Genomic DNA, 19,896 nt, shown 5'->3' on the forward strand with positions numbered 1-19,896 from the left:
AGATTGTGCTAATAGAATATGATAGGTAATAAATAAAAATAGATAACAGGGAAAAACAGGAGAAGGTAAAGCAAGTTAACTGATTTTTTGGGAATGACGAACACTTGGCAGATTTGCTCCTTGAAATGCGTTACATAAGATGCATCTAGATGCGGGGTCTCCTAACCGCAGAGCTCTGGCCTGCGTTAACACATGAAATGCAGCGGTGCCGTCTTTTGGCGCGTATTGCGTGGAAATCCCAGAGCTCGGTAGATTGTCAGCACTGGCTGCTGTTCGCTCCAGCACAGCCCTTCTGACAAGTGGTGTATTGCAGACAAACTGAGGCTAAGCCAATTAGGGTTTTTTCGTTAAGGATTGCAGTGGAGTTCATTGGTACTTGTTCATTTGGATTTTCTGTCATATTTCAGCTCCTTCCAACATGGCAAACCCCAAAGAGAAAACCCCCATGTGTCTTGTGAATGAGTTAGCCCGTTTCAACAAGATTCAGCCTGAGTATAAACTTCTGAGCGAGCAAGGTCCAGCTCATTCCAAGGTAAGTGTTCACGAAAGGGTTTTACTGCTGCTGTCCGTGCTGTTTCCTAAGTGCAAAGTGTGTGCTCTTGGTGTGAGATGACACAGGATCGTGGAGGAGAGTGGGAGGCTCAGCAAAGTACCAGTGGCAGGAGCTGTGGAGCTGGTACATGTGTGCTAAATGGTTATTTTCCCAAAGTATGTAAAGTTTGAACTTACCCGTTACCTAACACTACTTAGTTTATTTTGAGGATTATTTCTGTGAGCTCCAGTATGAGATATTTGGCTTTCACTTCCATTTAATAAAGCAAAGTTTGTCCCTTGCAGCCTTTGCTAAAAATTTGTGTATTAATGATCTTCATACAATCACTTTCTAGTGTGATACCAAACTGTTCTGCAGATGTTCAGTGTTCTTGCTGTGGTGCACTTTAATGCTTTGAGAGAAATCCCACCAACTTGAAAATATGAAAATAGTTTCTCAATCCAAATTATCCTGTGAGATGCAGGAAGATTTATGGCAATTATACTACATAAGGAGCTGTAGTGCTTTTGTGATGATGTAGTTGGTGAGGTACAAATCTGTATTTGTTGATATGCCCAGAATATATATCCTTCCTTATCCCATGTACTTAGAAGTGCCGCAGAGCTTTGCTCTCTAATCAGATAGGCTTGTGCACCTGTGGGGTGCGACATGAACTCATCTTGCTTCAAATGCTGAAAAATATTGATTAAAAAAAAATACAAGAGAAGAAAAACAAACCCACAAACAGTATAAACCCAAGACTGAGTTATGCAGAAATCCATATCAGGCTGGCGCTGCGGGTGGCGCTGGCGCTGCGGGTGGCGCTGGCGCAGCAGCCGTCCCTGCAGCCGTCCCCTCCATGCACAGCCTGGCGTGGTGTTCAGCCTCCGTGGTCACGCAGGGTGCGGAACCATCACCAGCTACAACTCCTACTCAGGGAAATCCCGTCGGTGTTCCAAGTGTTTGAAATCTGGAGGTGACGTGGTAGCTGAGAAAAGCTTCGGTTCCTGTATTCTCAACTTTTGCCTCACTAAGAGACTCATTGTTTCTGTAAGAGGGTCTAATAAATGACGTGAATTCTGAAGCAGCTTTTACTAAATCCCTGTTTTGTGGTTGTGAGGTGTTCACGGTGCAGCTGACCCTCGGGGACCAGCACTGGGAGGCCGAAGGAACCAGTATTAAAAAAGCGCAACACGCGGCAGCTGCCAAAGCTTTGGAAGGGACAAAATTCCCTAAGCCTACGGCCCGGCCATCTCGCAGCGAAGGCAAGAATCCAGGTACGTGCCACAACCAAACTGCTAGATTAGACCAAAACTTTGGAATTTGCATCATTTATACTTTAAAGAGAAATAGACGTTGATTTGTATCAAAGCACTTAAGTTGGAGCTAGCTATGTTTAGGGAACTTCTTAACTAAGGTTGCTTTAAGATAGTTTTACATTTTAATTTAATTTTAAGTATAAGTATGAACTGGCGCCTCATCTCTGCACGTGTGATTTGTTTTGCATTTGAACTCAGAATGACTAGGGTAGCGTGAGTGTGTTCGGCACAGCTCCAGACCCCCTTTGTGCAGCTGTGTTCTGCCGTCACCTACGTTCCTTCTTTTATTGTACAGTCACCAGTGAAAATATCAGAAGCCAGCAATTACTTACATCGTGTGTGAGTCTGTTCCATAATTTCATTTCCCTTTGGGCAATTGCCTTATAACAAAACACTTTTACTAGCGAATACACTGATTTTTGAGCCAGCAAGGCCTGTGTTAGAAAATTGATGATTTACATGACTGTTCCTTCTCAAATGAGAATAGTCAGTGAGTCAATTCCTCATCCACACAATCCATTGAGAGAAGCGTCTATAGCCCTTAGTAGCAATATACCCTCCTTTCGAAAGGCCAGTTGCAACTGGAAAGCGAAGAGTCATAAAAACCCATCTTAGGTCGTTAAATACAAAGAGAAACGTTTGCTCGCCCTCAGCAAACTGCCGTCAAAGGTACACAGCGCGTCTGGTCAGTTCATTTAAAAGTACCTTTTGGGAAGAGAAACTTGTGTTGTGCAGGTCACATTGTTAGATATGCTGTAAGAATAAATAAATGGGTAACTTCACAAGTTTAAAGCAACATTTAAAAAAAAGCCCTCAGTAAATTAACTTTTTTGTAACCAGATTTGTCACAACGGTACTTGGCTGCTCATTTAGATGTGTTCTGTGTGTTCATTAGCGCTTCTGTTCGGAATTCGTTCGAGACGCTGCCCATGGCGGATCTCGAGCTCAGATTGGCGGCTTCGGGGCAGCCGGAGCCGCGGGGCTTTGGCTCCGTGCGCCAGCGCACAGCTGACCTTGTGTTCCTTTCATTTAGACAGCGTAACCCCCACAGTGGAGTTAAACGCACTTTGCATGAAGCTGGGAAAGAAACCGATGTACAAACCTATTGATCCCTATACGGGGATGAGATCCACTTACAACTACACTATGCGAGGTGGTACTTATCCTCCACGGTATGTATCGCTTAATTTCTCATTTGCAGTCTCATAGCTTTGAACTTCCACTCTCTTCATGCCAGGGCTTCGATGCTCTCTGCTGAAAACCAGCTGAAAACACAGTGTCCCTTGCAGGGATATTCAGCTGGAGACACAGCAGCCTGTGGTGTTTTGATAAGTTTTGTTTTGAGGTTTTGATAAGTACAGCCCATCAATATCTGTCATTCGTCTTAGTGAAGATGTTTCCTTTGCGGGGGAGTGGAAGGGGAGGAAAAGAGGAGCTGGGCCAGATGCTGAAGTGCTTTTGAGGGTGTTCGGATATAGCCAGCTTCAGTAATTGAATGGCTAAGTATTTCTTTCATTTCCTTTCTGTGTAAAGCCAAAGGGAAGAAAAGTTTGGTGCTTTTTCTAAAGCAATTTAAATTACACCTTCAGTGTAAAGAATATTACATGAGCATAGGAACTGACAATTCAAAGCTGACTGGGCTGCCAAGTCTATAAAAGCATAGGTACATTGTCCTCTGTTCTAGCTGGTTAGAACCGCGTTTGTACTGTAAAACAAGAAATGTTGATACTCAAAGGGCTCTCCCTCAAATCTTTTAGACTTTAAATAAAGATTTGGCTTTTCAATAGTAGTGCCTCGGTGCGGATTTGTGGTTCCTGATATCCACGAGATTCATCCATGTGTAACTGATGCTGCTGTTCGACTGCCTATTTCAACGTGTCTCTTTGCAGGTACTTTTACCCATTTCCTGTCGGGCCCTTGCTTTACCAAGTCGAGCTCTCGATTGGAGGGCAGCAGTTTCACGGGAAAGGAAGAACAAGACAAGCTGCTAAGCACGATGCCGCTGCTAAAGCACTGAAAGTTCTGCAGAACGAGCCCTTGCCTGAGAAGCCAGAGGTGGGAATCGATCTTGGTGCTGTAAGCATGAATTGCTGAGATAAACCGAGATGTCGTTATAGAATTTGTTCCTCATTGAGAGGAAGATGAGAGTTGCAAAATGTAATTCTGTGTAGTAGTGTTGACCTACTTGTGTCAGCAGAAACACTTACTGAAAAGCATAGATTTCTATGGAACTAGAGTATTCCCAAATGAAGTTATATTAATTCGTTTGCTGTCGTATTTTTCCACAGCAATGCTATAGACCTCTGTCAGATATGAGCACTGGAAGCATAGATAGGAACTAATATCTTGTCAGGTACAGATCACATACAAACTTCTGAAGAAGTGTGTGAATGGGGTACTTCATCCTAGGATGGGCAACGTAGAAATCAGACATGGCTTTGCTTCCTGGCTAAAATTCCTCCATGATTTTGGAAAGAGCCTTGGAAGCTCTAGCGGAGGAGGAGGTGCATGGAAGTAGTGAACTCACACACATCATGATATGAATCTAAGAAGCAAATTTTCATCCCCCCATCTATTTATGGCTGCCCAGCACTTTCCATCCCAAGACCGTGTTATTGCTTTTCTTTCTTTATGATTTTTGTTGCCTGGGCAGGAGGTCTCGTTGTGTGCACGAGTTACCCAGAGCCCCGGGGCTGCCTGAGCGCGCGCTCGCCCTCGGCGCGTTGGCTGACTGCTGTGGCTGCTACAAAGGCTGCATTTAGTCTGTCCTGTATGGGCGCATTATACTTGTCTGAGTTATGAGAGCTTGATGTTAGAACTAAGAGCAAGAGATCTGTTGCTGCACTCCATGCTGGCGTCTGCGTCGCCTGTAGGAGGGAGCCGTGCGATACAAACCCTGAAGCAAGAGAGACAAGGATGTTGCCAGAGAGGTGGGGAACAGAAAGTGGAGCTTAGACTGATAATTTACACCCTGGGGAGCATGAGAACTTGCTGGATGCTGAGTCTGGCTACGTCCTGAGAAAGAAGGGAAATGAAGGATTTGGCAAGAAGGTAACAAAGGGTCTCAGACCCTTTGAAAATAGCTGGGAACTACCAGGAACGGCAGAGCAAGAGGACCGAGGACTGTGTGGTGTGAAGCCAAGGGACGCTGAGTTACAACTTGGGTGTGTTGTAGGGGAGAGCATTGCCCAGGTAATCGGGCAAAACCACTGGATCCGAGGGTTGAGGGAAGAGGCTTCGGGGATGCTGGGGGGAGTGGTTGGGTAGCAGAAAGCTCTCCTGGAGGAACGGGCACCGCGGAGAGTCAGGGGGTTACAACAGAGCGGTGCTGGAAATGAAGCTGAGAGACTGGAGATGAGTTCTGCACTGTGATCTGCAGCTGGTGACAGACACAGTGCGGGCAGGGACAAGCTGGAGCGGTCAGGTCTGAGTTCTGCACTGTGATCTGCAGCTGGTGACAGGCACAGTGCGGCCAGGGACAAGCTGGAGTGGTCAGGTCTGAGGGGGTTGTTCCCCTTCATGCAGGGGACTCCCAAATTCCTGAGCGTTGTTGTTCTGCGTCACTAATCCGTAACATCCTCTTGGCACTGCTGCTCCTACGAAACGCCGGACTGTCAGCAGCCAGTTTTCCGCTCAGGTAGCAAAGTTCTGTGCGCTGGGCCCAGGCAGTCCAGCTCCGCAGAAAACAATAGGATCACAGGTCACTGAGTTGTTTTCTGTTCGCTTTTTTAGAAATGCTTTTGTACAAGTGACTTGCTGAATGCCTGTAGAGTTGTGTTGAAAGCTGAGTAACGCGAGGTGTCCAGAACAAACACAGCAATAGTCTTTATGTGACTGCGTGTCCCTTTCTCTAGGGTGTCTCATTCAGTGCAGGGGTGTAAACGAGGAGGAGAAGGAAGTAAACAAGTAAACCTACAGAGTGTCTTTTATTGATTTTTATTTTTTTAAGGACATGATAAGGGAATGCAACTGTGAATGATGCAGGAGATTGCAAGAAGGGAGAGCTATGACTGAAAGAGCTGCAGTCTCGCTGGATCTAGCTGAATGCTGCCTTGACCCCGCTATACCTGCGCAGGGAAGTCACTTAGACTTTCAAGAGATGCATTTGTCATTTTATTTTCTACTTATGTTTGACTTATCTACCAAACAAACAGTAGGAAACGCAACTATGCTTAAGGAGAGCAATGCTTCAAACAGAGAGTACTGCTTTATAATAAACGCTCAGATAGATCAGATCTTAATTTAAACCTTGGTACTTAAACACTAAGCTCATTCATATTTGCGGCTTGCGAATACTGTAGTTTTAGGAATGGCTGAGGGGTTGCTGGTTTGGGGGAGGAGGATTTTGCCCCCCGATGAGCGCTGTTTGTTCAGCGACGCGCGGCCCCGGGAGGATGCGGTGGCGTGAGGTCACACGAGATGCTGTGACAACGCGTGTGCGCAACGGAGGCGAATTAAGGTTTTGCAAGCAGACATGATTCTGATACTTCCTACCTGTCATTTGATGTTGCCAGTAATTTTCCTTTTAAATGTAGTTATTCTTGTGTATCCCATTTGCGTGTGTGTGTGTAAACAGAATATGCTCAAGTTTGAACTCTTGTATTTCTGGTTGGTGGGTTTTTTTAATTATTTTGTATATTTTAAAATTATTTATTTCACAAATTTTTAATATTTTAATCTTGTATTTTTTAAATTAGAAAATATTCAGTGTTTAAGAAGAAATAATTGAATAAAATCATTAGACTTTTAAGGGTGAGAATGGCCATTTCCCACGGCTCCTCAGCCTGCAGCTCTAAGTCGGGCAGGAGCAGTGCATGGCGCTGGCTCTGGAGCGCACGGAGCTCTGCTCTGAGCGGGGGCTGCGGTGGGACAGCTCCAAAGGGCCCTTCCAACCCTAATTAGCCTGATTGGAGTCCGCTCATACTGACAGAGTTGCAGTACGGGCTTACTTTGCATATTCAAATCCAGAGATGATAAAGCATTGGTTTAAGCTTACGAAACACAGAAAGCTGTGCGTTCTAGCACAGTCGTTAGACAGGAATTCTAACTTTGGCCTAAACATACTCAAACCAGAATTGCTCCTGTTTTTTGCCACTTAGTTGGCAAATATCAGCTGCTCTTTATACCGTTAGCAGGGAAGCCAACAGTCAGAGCGGTGCCTGTGCTGAAATCGGTGCAGCTCAGCCCAGCAGCGCCGCTGGTTTCCATCCTCTGCGTGGTGAGAGTTCCTGAGAGGGATTCCCTCTCAAAGGAGTGCCGTACTTTTGCACTTTGCTTGGCCGTTTTTTAATCTATTGCCATTTTTCCTTTTGTGACTGTTTTTCTCACTTGTTAGAGATGGATTTGAACAATTTGATGAAACTCAAGAGTAGCAAATGCTTATGTTAGTGGCAGATTCCTCGGCGAGGTTAGTCTGCGCGTGCATGTGAACTGCTTTAAACGCAGCCTTTGTACATCATCTGCCTTGGGGCGTGCAGGGAGAGGAGAACGTGTTTGTGGCTGTTGTTGATTTATAAAATAAACTGATTCAGAACTCAAGTAAAGACAAATAACCAGTAAAACAGCTATAGTCTGTTTATTATTATTTTTCTATTAATTTACTCTTTTTAGATAAAGGTATTGAGGAAAAGTACCTGTGTTTTACACCATGTGAACAGACTTGGAATATGTCAAGAATATACACTGTATTTATATTTATTATATATTATTTGTGTGTATTCTCTTGAAAGGATATCAAATGGGAAAAGCTTAGTCCAATAAAGAGAAGTCCTGATCATTTCTGCAAGGAAAAATGTCAGAATTTGAAAAATAAGAATATATCTGAGATTACAAAGAAGGGAAAATATTTGTAATTAAAGTCATCGTGCTGATGTTTTGACAGTAAAGGTCGTGACAGATCGTTCCTAGAGATGCTGGCATTAAACTTGCTTTAACACCTAGACTGTAATAAAAGACGACGTTAGTAGCACACAGATTTTTTCTGGGTGTATGGTGCTTTTCCTTTTAAACTTCCCGATTGCATTTGAATATGAATATGAGGATCGAGGCTGGGTATTCAATGTGGGTTTTGCCAGCGTTAAGTGGCGTTGTGCCTGCTGCCCCGGGTCTGCGGCGCTGCCCCGGGTCTGCGGCGCTGCCGTGTGCAGCACGGGGCCTGGTCCCGGGCCTCTCTGCACCCACAGGTCCCTCTGCGCCCACGGCTCCCTCTGCACCCATGGCTCCTTCTGCGCCCCCAGCGAGAGGCTGGAGACTGGGGGTATTGGTGGGGTCAGAACTATCAGTGTTATCACTGCAAAAGGATGTTGGGCCATATGTGCTCTTCCGAAATATTTGCAACTGAGAGCTGAACTAGAAGGCTGGCCCGTAAGAACAGTGTGAAATCTGATGGGGCAGTGGGAGGAGTGACAAGCACAGATTAATTTTACTCGTGTTTTGTTCTGAGATGGGAAGAAGGTGCTTTAAGTGGTGGGAAAAAAAATCCTCATATTTTAATCTGCCTTGTTAGTACCAGACATTTGGGATACTCGCTGCCGTCAGAACTAGTTTTAATCAATGAGAGCTCTCTAGCTTATTTCTGCTGCTCCAATAAAATACTGAAATCATCTTTGTTACCTGGTTGCATAACTAGTGTTGTGGCATGATGTAATTGGTGAAATCGTTGCTATTCATCTTTATCATAATCTTTCCAATATCAGTGCTGGACACTTAGTCTCAAAGTGTCCCTGTTGCTGTTCCTGTGCCTCTTAGTGCACGTTGGTCTCAGCACCAGTGGAGACACTTTGGAGTGACAGTGACGGTTTCACCTGGGGACAGCAGCAGTGCCGGCAGGCGAGCGTCCCCGGCGCCGCCGTCCTCGCGGGTGCGCGTTCCCAGACCCTGCACCGCTTGATTGAAGGCAAGTTCCTGACAGTACGTTCTTCAGATGAATAGAACAAACCTGTAGATGCAGCAGTTGCAGGGAGGCGCCTGGACAGGCAGGATGAGGCCAGCGCTCCCCAGCCAGCCTTTCCCACACCGGTCCCATTCTCAGCATCTTTGTTTTTCCTGCCCTTTCTCTTATCTGATACTGTCTTAGTGCTTTTGGTACCAATGTCCAGTCAGCGTATGAAAACTGTATTTCATAAAGGTACTTCCATTTGGAACTCAGTTCGTTTAACACTTCAGCTTGTTTTTCTGTAAATAAATTTTAAACCTATTGGCCCTTATTCCATTTGTTTTTTCTCATCATGGGCACATGAGAATACGAAGGCTTGCTAGCTTCTACACACACCTTAACCGAGCTGCTTACATTCCAGTTCTGTAGTGATCGTGCCGCATTTCTACACATTCACGTACAACGCCAGTAAAGGTCAGACTACTTAACATATTGAGAGTTCAGTAAACTGGTTGGATGGATAACATTCAATTTAATAGGAGCTTTATTTTAAATAGAGTATGCTTCTTTTAGGTTAACGGAAAAGAACCAGATGATGAAAATCTCAATAAATCTGAAATAAGCCAAGTTTTTGAGATTGCACTTAAAAGGAACTTGCCTGTGAATTTTGAGGTATGTTTGTTTTACAAGCTCTAGATTTGTTTTTATTAGCACATTAAGGGTACACATTAAGTGGAGTCTTTTCTAGATAACCCAGACAACTGACTTTTAACATACCCTGTTAGTTGTGAATCCACTTTTACCTTTGACAGTCACCCCGATTGTCTCGGAGTTTATGGTAAAGTGAAGAAAAAAGCCAAACCCGCCTGTTCGCACATTCACGCGCTAAAGTCCCAACCTGAGCGAACAGGCCCGCCGAGGTTGGCTGTGCAATCTTCACGAGCCTTCGCAAAGATCAGTACTGCAGCGAAACCCAAAGCACAGCCCACGCGAGCGGTCAGGACAGTCACACGCAGGGTGGAGGCGAAGGTAGAGCTGTGTGGAGTGTCTGGGAGCCCGCGCGCCCTCCCGCGCCGCAGGACCGGCACTAGGCTTCCTTTCCTGCCGTGGGGTGACTCACGTGCCTCTTTCCTTTCCTTTGGCCTGGCTGCTCGCTGCCTCTCCGCCCTCCATCAGCTCCTCACCTCCCAGCAGCGGCTGCCCCGGGAGCGTCTGCTCCCCTGAACCTGAACTGGTCGTGCTGCTTTCCTGAGCTGGCAGAGTCACATTTTAGTCAACTGTCTGAATGATTAGAGTAAGAAAACGCAATTGTGTGTAACTAAATTGCTTCTAAAACTGTTTTAAGAAATTTTACGTGAAGCTTTTGATAATTGCAGATCAGCCTGCGCATCCCTGGTAAAATACACTGTTACACAAAGCCAGCTGTGGGTGGAAGTTTTCAGTTCAGTCTTACTTTTTAACTTGGTGGATATTTTGAAGTGCGATGTGTTACGAATGGAGTCAAAGACCAAATCCGTAGCAGATGTCTACAGAATGCTTGAGTTCTGATCTAAAATACTGGGTCCTAAAGAATGGCTTCTCTGTAGTGTCCTACCACCGTAACATGATGTATTTAGTGAGGGGACGTTAACTGTGTGACGTACACACTGAGGAAGCAGAACAGTCATATTTTAATGTTGAAACAGTTGATCAGTAAATTAAGTAAGATGGGTTAGTGACTTATATGTAAATACTGTTTACTGCATCTGATATTTTTAAAGTATATATTTATTTGGGTGGGATTTGTGCTATTAGAGGATGTTTTACATCTCTACTTCTGGGTTGTATGAGAATCCAAAATCTCTTGATCTGTAGTTTTTGAGAGAAGTTTGTTATAAACACTGTGCACTACCATTTTTAATGAGTGTTTATCACGCTTTCACTCAGTTTTTCCCTCTGAAACAGGTGACCAAGGAAAGTGGTCCCCCCCACATGAAGAGCTTTGTAACCAAGGTGTCGGTGGGAGAGTTCATGGGCGAAGGCGAAGGGAAGAGCAAGAAGATCTCCAAGAAGAACGCCGCCATAGCCGTCCTGGAGGAGCTGAAGAAGCTGCCCCCCCTTCCTACAGTCGAGAAAATGAAGCCGCGAATCAAAAAGAAAACAAAGTCAATAGTGAAGGTAAGAGACAAACAGATTGGAAATCTGGCTGTTCCAAGTGATCAGCAGATGAGAGACGTTTCTGAGTTAAACACTCTTCAGCTGCTCAGCACTTGGCAGCAGCCTGTGCGTTCCAAACAAACGCAAGGATAGTTTGCTCCCCCTCTAAATGGGATTCTGACACCACTTCTACACCAGTTATCAGTAAATTAAAGATGAAAGAGAAACCTTAAAAGAATAATTGGCACATAAAAATCAAGCTCTGACTTTCAAGCCTTAGACTTCCCAGCTTTGGGTTTTGCACGGTTTTGCTTGCGCAAAATCTCCTGTAAGCCCGTCCTGCCTAATATAGCAGGATTAGAGCTTGTAAAACTGTTACCGGCAGTAGGTTAAATGTGGTCAACTGTGACAGCAGAGCCAAATACATTGAGTGTTTCTCTTTGGCTGTGACAGTGTGACAGCAACTTTTATTTCAGTGTTTTTAATTCAGTTGCAGGCTGCATTTTGTCAAATAAACCAAATATTCACAAATTTTGGCTTATTTCCTAACCATTGTCCTACATAGCTGCAAACGAGTCCGGAGTATGGCCAAGGAATGAATCCCATTAGCAGACTTGCCCAGATCCAGCAGGCCAAGAAGGAGAAGGAGCCGGAGTACATGCTGATCACAGAGCGCGGCCTCCCCCGGCGCAGGGAGTTCGTGATGCAGGTTGGTGTGTTAACCTGAGAAATGTGCTTGCATGACTGTCATTTTCGTTATTATTATTTTTTAACTTGCAGTAATCAGGTTGGCATGATGAGTCAAACAGCAGGTCAACAGGATTGCAGCCAAATTGCCATGAATTTAGTAAGAAAATATCTAGTACGCTGTGTTCAAGAAAAGTGATCTGAATCGTGTTTATAAAAACTTGCATAGGGCACCACAAGTCTGTGTCGTAACTGCTTAATATTTCAATTAACAGGAATATTAATGTTCTGTTAGGAGACACTGAGCTTCCTGTATTTTGTAATGCAGGATTCATTAGCACGAACATGGGTGTCCTTCATTTCCTGCTTCCCCTGATCTCTGAGTGTTGCTTTAGAGGGCAGCACTTTCTGCTCTCTGCATCGCAAATCCCAATAGCATCATTGTAGTTTAATACTGAGTATCTACTAGCCCCTTACAATTAAGTGTATTCTCCAGAGCTCTCTCCTCCTCTGGCCGAGACACAGAAGTTAGTTGTTTTCTGTGCGTTACATTAGTAAATCTGCCAAACCTGTGACTTCAGCTTGGAGAATTTACCTCTGCCCTGATACCAGTTCTGAGCGTTTAGGCTGTTGCCAAGGTGAGATGATGAAATAGTCGCTTGTGTGACTCCTGTTTGGAGTTTTTGTGCTTGGAGGCCAATGATCATTGGTAATAAATGACAACTTGCTTAGAGTAATGATCACTTGAACCCTTTTGTGACTCACAACATGCTCAAGACACAGATCACTAACAAGGGAATCCTCCTACTGCTGTGTAAGAATGGGCTTGTCTTTCCCTCCTGTTTTGTCAGGTGAAGGTCGGTGTACACACAGCCGAAGGAATGGGCACCAACAAAAAGGTGGCTAAACGCAATGCAGCTGAAAACATGTTGGAAATTTTAGGTTTCAAAATCCCTCAACCTCAACCTCCAAAGCCAGCGTTAAAGACGGAGGAGAAGGTAAGAGCCCGTGAGAATCAACCGCTGCTCTAAACTACAGCAAAAGCTGAACTGAACCAACCCCAGCTTTGCAAGGCTTCAATTCTTGCAAATAAATCCAAGTATCATCAGAAGGCTAAAGGAATGTATTTCTTCTTTATGGAATGGCTCGGAACCGGTGATAAATGACGTACAGGGTCTTAGTAGCTTGCAGACATGTAGGTTATAGGATTTGCGGTAGGAATAGTTTCGCACAGCCTTGCCACCAGCTGCAGGCCAAAGTCTGTAACAGTCCCTTGGTGGCTCCCTGGGCAGGAAGGAGCCTCCTGTTCTCCTCTTGACACAGAGCTGTTACCAGGGAGGTCAAATAGCAAGCCTGGTGTTAAGTGTCTCCTTTTCCATGCATACGCCCGTTTGTGTGCAGCACACTGTCCTCAGCAGCGCTAAGTGATGTTGCTTTAACTGGCTTTATTGTGGTATCTAGTTCTCAATATCTGTCTTGTTAATACCCCTCTACTGCTCTGTAGATAGTTTTAATCATTCAGTGAATAAAAATCACCGAACTTGCCTGTTCTGGGTAGCTATTTAATCATTGAGGTTTTTGAATAATAAACTCTTCAGTAAAATTTTGAGTAGTCAGATCACCTACATCTTGAAAACTTTAAAATTTGGGGGAAAATAAATTTTTAAAGGGATTTTGTGGTTTTGGCTTCTTTTCCTTTTATTTTTAAGACACCAGTGAAGAAACCAGGTGACGGCAGAAAAGTAACCTTCTTCGAGCCGGGCTCCGAGGAGACTGCAACTAGTAAGTGACTGCTGAGGAGCGCGGCCGTCCTGGTGTGCGCGGTGTTCCCCAGCCCTCCCGCGGGGTCACGGCTGCACAGAGCGGAGCTGTGCAGCTGCTGGCCCGCAGAACACAGCTGCCCTTGCCAGGGTTTTGTTCACTCCATCAGTTATTCAACAAGCAAACTCGGTCTTGATGGTGCTGGATTGACCCAGCAAAAGTGAATCAAGCTCGCTGAGGTTGTTAGTGTCTCAGAAGTCATTTGAAACAAATGGCCTTTGAAAAAGCGGCTTTTGATGCCTGTAGGTGCCTTCATGTGGCTGCAGGAGGCCTCCCGGGAGCAGCGTCTGGTCAGCATGTGCCTCTCTCCCCTCAGGTAATAAAGAAGACGAGTTTAGGATGCCTTACCTTAGCCATCAGCAGCTCCCTGCTGGAATTCTTCCCATGGTCCCGGAGGTTGCACAAGCTGTAGGAGCCAATCAAGGACACCACACCAAAGAGTTCAGCAGGGCGGCCCCGAACCCCGCCAAGGCGACAGTGACAGCCATGATCGCCAGAGAGCTGCTGTACGGCGGCACTTCTCCTACTGCCGAGACCATCCTAAAGAACAACAACTCGTCAGGCCACGTACCCCACGGCCCGCTGGCCAGGCCCTCGGAGCAGCTGGACTACCTTTCCAACGTTCAGGGAATCCAGGTACGTGTTCGGCTCTGCAGGGTTTCTAACAAAGCCGTCCAGACTGGGCCAGCCTGTTGGTTGGTGTAAAGCTTTTCGGCTCTGCTGGGGCTGCTTGTGAAGCTGACATTTGTGTAGGTGTTTTTACTGTACCTACGAAATGTGCCGAATTTTACAGCTGCTTTATTTAGTTTTCCAATGTGGATTTCTGTACTGCATCCTCAGCCTAAATTCAGTGCTGGAAGAATAAAATTGAAAGGAGCAGTTTCTGAAAATTGTCATGATGCAGGAACATAGTATGAACTTGAACTTGGCTGGTCTGAAATCAGGTTCTTTGAATAACGTTTCATACATTGACACTGGCTGTAAGCTGTACATTTTTTGTTTGGACCCTTTAATCAGAACCGCATGCAAGTTCCTATATGAATATGTTAAAGGAGCTCAGTGGGTTAAAAAGTGTAATAGGGAAAGTTTTAAATGTCGATAGCAATGATCAGAATAAAGGTGCCAGCACCAATCATTATTGAATAGCCACTTTATTGAGAAGGCTTGCAGAGCTCTCATGGTTGCTAAAAAGCATTACAAGTGAAGTCAGACTTCAAAGTAAGTGGTTCTACTGGCTGACGGAATGATTTAAAGACAGGATGATTTTAAATTGTGATATATTTGCTGTACTTGGTTCACTGAAAAGAACTAAATCCTTCTCTTTTCTTCAGGTTGAATATAAAGACTTTCCAAAAAACAACAAGAACGAGTTTGTATCTCTTATAAACTGTTCGTCTCAGCCGCCGCTGATCAGCCACGGGATCGGGAAGGACGTGGAGTCCTGCCACGACATGGTACGGTGACTGTTGCTGGGGCGCTTTGTGTCCGGCCTGCAGTGAGATGGCACCAGGTGTCATATCGCTCCTGGACAGCAGGGAATTAACTGCTGTACGATTCCCTGGCTACTTTTTGTCTAATATTTCCCAGGTTGCTGAAATAATTGATTAATAATATCACAAACTAATGTAAATAACCTTTAAAATGTTTAATATGTGCTCACAATTTTGGTCTACAAAAATGCATTTGCTTTATCTTGATACAATTTGCATGAGCACATATTAAACAAAATGTATGAAAAGGAACTTTTAAAACATAAGAGCACATCAGCTTATTTTCTGTAACAGAAGGGGCTGGTATTTCATTGGTTAAGCTCCCTTTCTAAGCAAGGCCTTTGAAATATTTCTTTGTGAAAGAATCAGTCTTCTAGGTTGTGAACTGTGAGGGACTATAGAAGACATTATATATTGCTAACAATATGTTCACAGTTGACTGTAATTTGAAGAGTTTTGTTCTTTCGGTGTCCAATGCTGACCCGGGTACTGAGCGCAGACTAAAGGAATGGTTTGCATTATGGAAATACACCTAGAAAAGGAAAACTTGGTTGTACTGATTTTTAAACTAAAAATTCTTGCAGTAATTTCCCAACAGCTATAATTTGATACAGATGTCTTTGATCTTTGTCACTTAATTTTGACAATTTCATGCCCACCTTCCATGCTGCTGCAAAGGGCTCCTGTGCCAGTGGGCACACAGGTCAGGCCAGTAGGTAAATGGGAGAAGGAGCAGCCAGTTTGGAGCTTAAACATCACGATGGGGCCAACGTGAGAAGCTTCCTGCGTTCAGAGTTCCAGCTTTATCTAACGCGTGTGCCATAACTAACCAGGGACACTGAAAAGTGCCCCTGAAGTTGATCTGAATAGGGTTGAAACAAGGTGACCGACTTGTGCACCAGCCAGTCCCACTGACGCCTTTCAACAGCCACACGTGCCCTGGGGGTGCCTTGGATTCGCGTCCAACTTTTCTGTTTCTGCAAAGGACTCTTTGGTTCTGTGTGTATTAACGTCCTTTATCTTAAGCTCTGTACAGTTTGAGCCACTACTAATTTAGTGTCTTTTCCCTTGATATTAATAGTACTGCTGAATTCATTTTCCCTATTGCTAAAACAAATGCAACGGGAATCCCGTAGCCACAGCACATTCTGTTGTGTAATGTAGCAGGATTAAATTCTGCACCATTGCGTTGTTTTCCACCGTCATTATGCACCTTAAAAATACATTACCAAGATTAGAACGTGTACTTTGTTTCGAGCAGCCCCGGTCCTGCTTTCACTCAGCAGAATGGATGCCGGTTGAGTTGCTGAACGTTCTCTCTTTTCTTTAGGCTGCATTGAATATTTTAAAGTTGCTGTCTGAGCTGGACCAACAAACCACAGAGATGCCAAGAACGGGCAATGGACCAATGTCTGTGTGAGTGGGACCGTTGCCTTTCCCTCGCGTTCGCGGGAGCCTCGGACCTGGTGATGTGCTAGAAACAAATAACATGGGAGGGGTGTTTTCTTTGCCAGAAAAGTTAAAATGCTGTTCTCTTCTTCAGGAGAACGAGAGGGTCGGTTTATCATCAAGCTTGTAGCTTTGATGTGTCAAATGCAAAATGCTAAGCAGGAGCAATTGGATATAATGTAATGGCTGTGATCCAGAGCAGTTCTGACTGGGGTCCCTCTGCTTGAGCCGTTGGTTTACAAGTATTTGTAAAGGCTGTGGCTCGTGGGTGTGCTTTGGGTGCACAGCTGCTCCTCTCTAGAAATCGGTGAACAACTAGAGGTTTCGCAGCCTGCTCTGGGCAGAAACACGGAGGGCTTGCACATTACTGCCTTTGAGCCACAACAACACCTGCTCGAGCCTCTCCTTTAGATAAAAAGCTGTTAAAATGGTGGAATTAACAAAGTGCTAATTGATAAAAAATTGAGGCCAGTTACATGGCAACCAACTGTCTGTATGCACCTCACATTGTTTGCATCGGATACAGAAGCGTCTTGTTGATGGCAACGGTGTTTTACCGAAGTAACGGGTGTGTTCTCATTGCAGATGTGTGAAACAAGAAATGGAAGGTGACGCGCTGCTCAAGCCGGCCCCCCCCAGCGCCCTGGGACAAGCACTGGACAGCACCGCCTGAAACGGCGCCGACTGGACCCGACCTGAAAGCACCAGAGAAAATCAAATGCTTCCTATTAATGTAACCTAACTGTTCTAGAGTGCTACAGTCTCGACAACCTACTGTAGTGTCCGAATCATAACCGTTGCTTTTTCTTCAAACAGTGATAAATTTTTAGTTTCATTATGTTGTTTTGATTGAGATGACACTATAAATTTTTCATTTAAAAGTTTCTTAATTGTATCTAGAACAATAGCACAGTTTAGAAACTTTGTCTTCTGAGACTGACATGTTGTCTGTGAACTAACTTGGGAAGATCATATCCATGTATGTGGTTACTTTGTTTTTACTGAAATAGTAAAGTTTCGCTGGAAACAAATTGTGTGCCCACCATTTTAAGAAGTCCAATATTTTCGCAAACCGAGCTTAATTATCCAACGGTTGAATGAATTAAAATACCTTAGGAATTTTAAAGTTTGATCATTTTTCGTTAACTTCTAGTTTTCTTGAGCGGGGGTAGGGAACTCGGACGCAACGTGACTTTAAATGATCTCTGCTCTGTGTTTTAAGGCCTGTGTGTAGATGGCACACAGCTCACTACATTACAGGATATGATCTCAATGTAGTGCATATAAAACCGCAGATTGATTTTCCTTGAGTGCTTTATACTGTTTAATTACATCTCCATGTAGGGCTGAAAAAAATTACCTATGTTTATATATAAACTGTGTTGCTTTTGATGTTGTGTTATTGCACACCGAAGCGTGTGCAATAAGTTTTTGCATATGGTCCAGGTAAAGCACGATAGCCTTGCAAGTTCAGTACTGCTTCAGTTCATTGTTTACGCTGGAATTTTTTCTCCCCATGGAATGTAAGTAAAACGTAGTGTTTGTCACCAATAAATGGTAATACTAAAGTTTTTTGGTTAATTTATTCTTGTATGCCACTACAGGGGCTGCTTTTTTATAGGATTTGTAATGCTTGTGATATAGTACGGGCAGTATTGTAAAGCTATGGAGTAACTGTACAATGGTCATCAATTACATATAAATAACTACTATTTAGTAATGTGGAGGATGTGAAAACCTGGCAAGGTCAAGGAAATTCAAAAGTAACGTGGGTACATTTTGTTATTTGTGCCACAGTGTGTTAGTGCAACTGTATTAATGGAGCTTAAACTAAAGTTGTGATTATGACAAGAAACCTGGCACGACAGGTTGGTATGATTTCAAAGCTTAAGTCCCTACTTTTAAGTTTCCTTGTTTGCTTGTCATTTGAGTCATAACCTTGGCTGGCACTTAGTGATGGGGGGGCACGTTGAAAACCAAACCTTCCCTCTGGCAGCAAGAGCTGGCAGCGCGGACCGACACACGGCCGCGCACCGTCCGGATGGGACCGCGCTCGGTGTGCGCGTCTGGGGACACGCGTGGGGACGCGGGGAGCGGTCGCGGCGCTCGGTGTGCGCGTCCGGGGACACGCGTGGGGACGCGGGGAGCGGTCGCTGCGGTCGGTGTGCACGTGTGGGGACGCAGGGAGCAGTCACTGCGGTCACTGCGGTCGCTGCGGTCGCTGCGGCTCCAGCCTAAGTGTCTCGGCTGTTTTATTTGCATTATCAAAAGCAATTGGGCCACATTAACCGCATACCAAATTTTATTGAATCAAGTTGGTTTTGATCATTATAAACGCAAAAAATATTGTAAAGTTTTTTGAGTTTTGTTTTTTTTTTTTTATTTTGGTTTGGGTTTTTTTTGTTCTTTTTTTTTTTTTTTACATTTGTAGACCTAAAATGCTGTACATTTAAAAATTAAAAGAAACTTGCTAGGCTGAGGCTTTGTATTGCAAATTCTTACCACTTAGAAACTACTTGCAGAGCAGACACCACGTTGATAGTGGTGTAAATCGTCTCCCTGTGGTTATCGGCTGCTGCTTAGGAGTTTTCTGTTTGGATGGGACTAGAGCCTATTCTGAGTATTTTACAGCATTCATTTGTTGATAATCCTGTGTTTCATACGGACCTTCATCTAGGTGCTTTGCCATAGAAACCTGTGTTTCAATACTCTGGAACGCATCTGTCACCTGGAGGTGCTGTGTCCCAGGAGGTGCCGTGTCCCAGGAGGTGCCGTGTCCCAGGAGGTGCTGTGTCCCAGAAGGTGCTGGTCACAGGAGGTGCTGTGTCCCAGGAGGTGCTGTGTCCCAGGAGGTGCTGGTCACAGAAGGTGCTGGTCACAGGAGGTGCTGTGTCCCAGGAGGTGCTGTGTCCCAGAAGGTGCTGGTCACAGGAGGTGCCGTGTCCCAGGAGGTGCCGTGTCCCAGGAGGTGCTGTGTCCCAGGAGGTGCTGTGTCCCAGGAGGTGCCGTGTCCCAGGAGGTGCTGTGTCCGAGGGCTCGCAGTGGAAGGCTCAGGTCACTGGGGGGTTATTCGTACGCCAAAGTGAGTTCTAGGAAAACAAAGTGTTTCTTTAGAGCACTGCAATCACTCGCTTTTTCTGTCATCTCCTCTTTATGTGACACTTTTGTTCAACAGATAGTAAACTGTTCTACAAAGCTGTACAAAGAATACGCACAGGAGAGAGCTGAGGTGATGGTGCAGTTGTGTGACGGCAGCGGCCTGGCAGCCTAGTCCTGGAATAAATCACATTTGTGAGCGCGAGCAAAGCGCCGTCTGCAAGTCACCACCTCTTTGGGTTCTTTCTTTGAACTGTCTGCTCTTGGTTTTGATCTTAAGAAACCTTTTGACTGCAAGTGAATGAGCTGGAGCTCCTGTATATGAGTCTCAGTGCACATTAGCGGGTTTCATGCCACATATTATAGAAAATTTAAGGGCTGCCTGTGCCACCAACAGCCCAGCGCTGCCGCGCGTCACCACCCGGTGCCACCACCAGCCCAGCGCTGCCGCCCGGTGCCACCAACAGCCCAGCGCTGCCGCGCGTCACCGCC

General features: G+C 45.0%; 1 protein-coding gene across 6 annotated transcripts in view; it reads left to right on the plus strand.

The window, feature by feature from the left end:
- Positions 1–18,787, plus strand: part of STAU1 (staufen double-stranded RNA binding protein 1) — a 29,538-nt gene extending 10,751 nt beyond the window's left edge. For 2 of the 6 annotated variants that reach the window (XM_082065615.1, XM_082065616.1), the window contains 13 exons: positions 408–532; positions 1,653–1,809; positions 2,885–3,023; positions 3,741–3,906; positions 9,299–9,397; positions 10,652–10,882; positions 11,427–11,570; positions 12,400–12,546; positions 13,258–13,330; positions 13,686–14,005; positions 14,701–14,823; positions 16,190–16,275; positions 16,894–18,787. In XM_082065615.1, the coding sequence (XP_081921741.1) occupies positions 408–532; positions 1,653–1,809; positions 2,885–3,023; positions 3,741–3,906; positions 9,299–9,397; positions 10,652–10,882; positions 11,427–11,570; positions 12,400–12,546; positions 13,258–13,330; positions 13,686–14,005; positions 14,701–14,823; positions 16,190–16,275; positions 16,894–16,981 (1,898 nt within the window). In that variant the 3' untranslated portion in view covers positions 16,982–18,787. The remainder of the gene's footprint in view (positions 1–407; positions 533–1,652; positions 1,810–2,884; positions 3,024–3,740; positions 3,907–9,298; positions 9,398–10,651; positions 10,883–11,426; positions 11,571–12,399; positions 12,547–13,257; positions 13,331–13,685; positions 14,006–14,700; positions 14,824–16,189; positions 16,276–16,893) is intronic. The other 4 variants (XM_082065618.1, XM_082065617.1, XM_082065619.1 and 1 more) reach the window with 4 other exon arrangements.
- The last annotated feature ends 1,109 nt before the right edge of the window (positions 18,788–19,896 follow it).

Source organism: Streptopelia decaocto, assembly GCF_964273445.1.
Source record: "Streptopelia decaocto genome assembly, chromosome: 14".
NCBI classification, from domain to species: Eukaryota; Metazoa; Chordata; class Aves; order Columbiformes; family Columbidae; genus Streptopelia; species Streptopelia decaocto.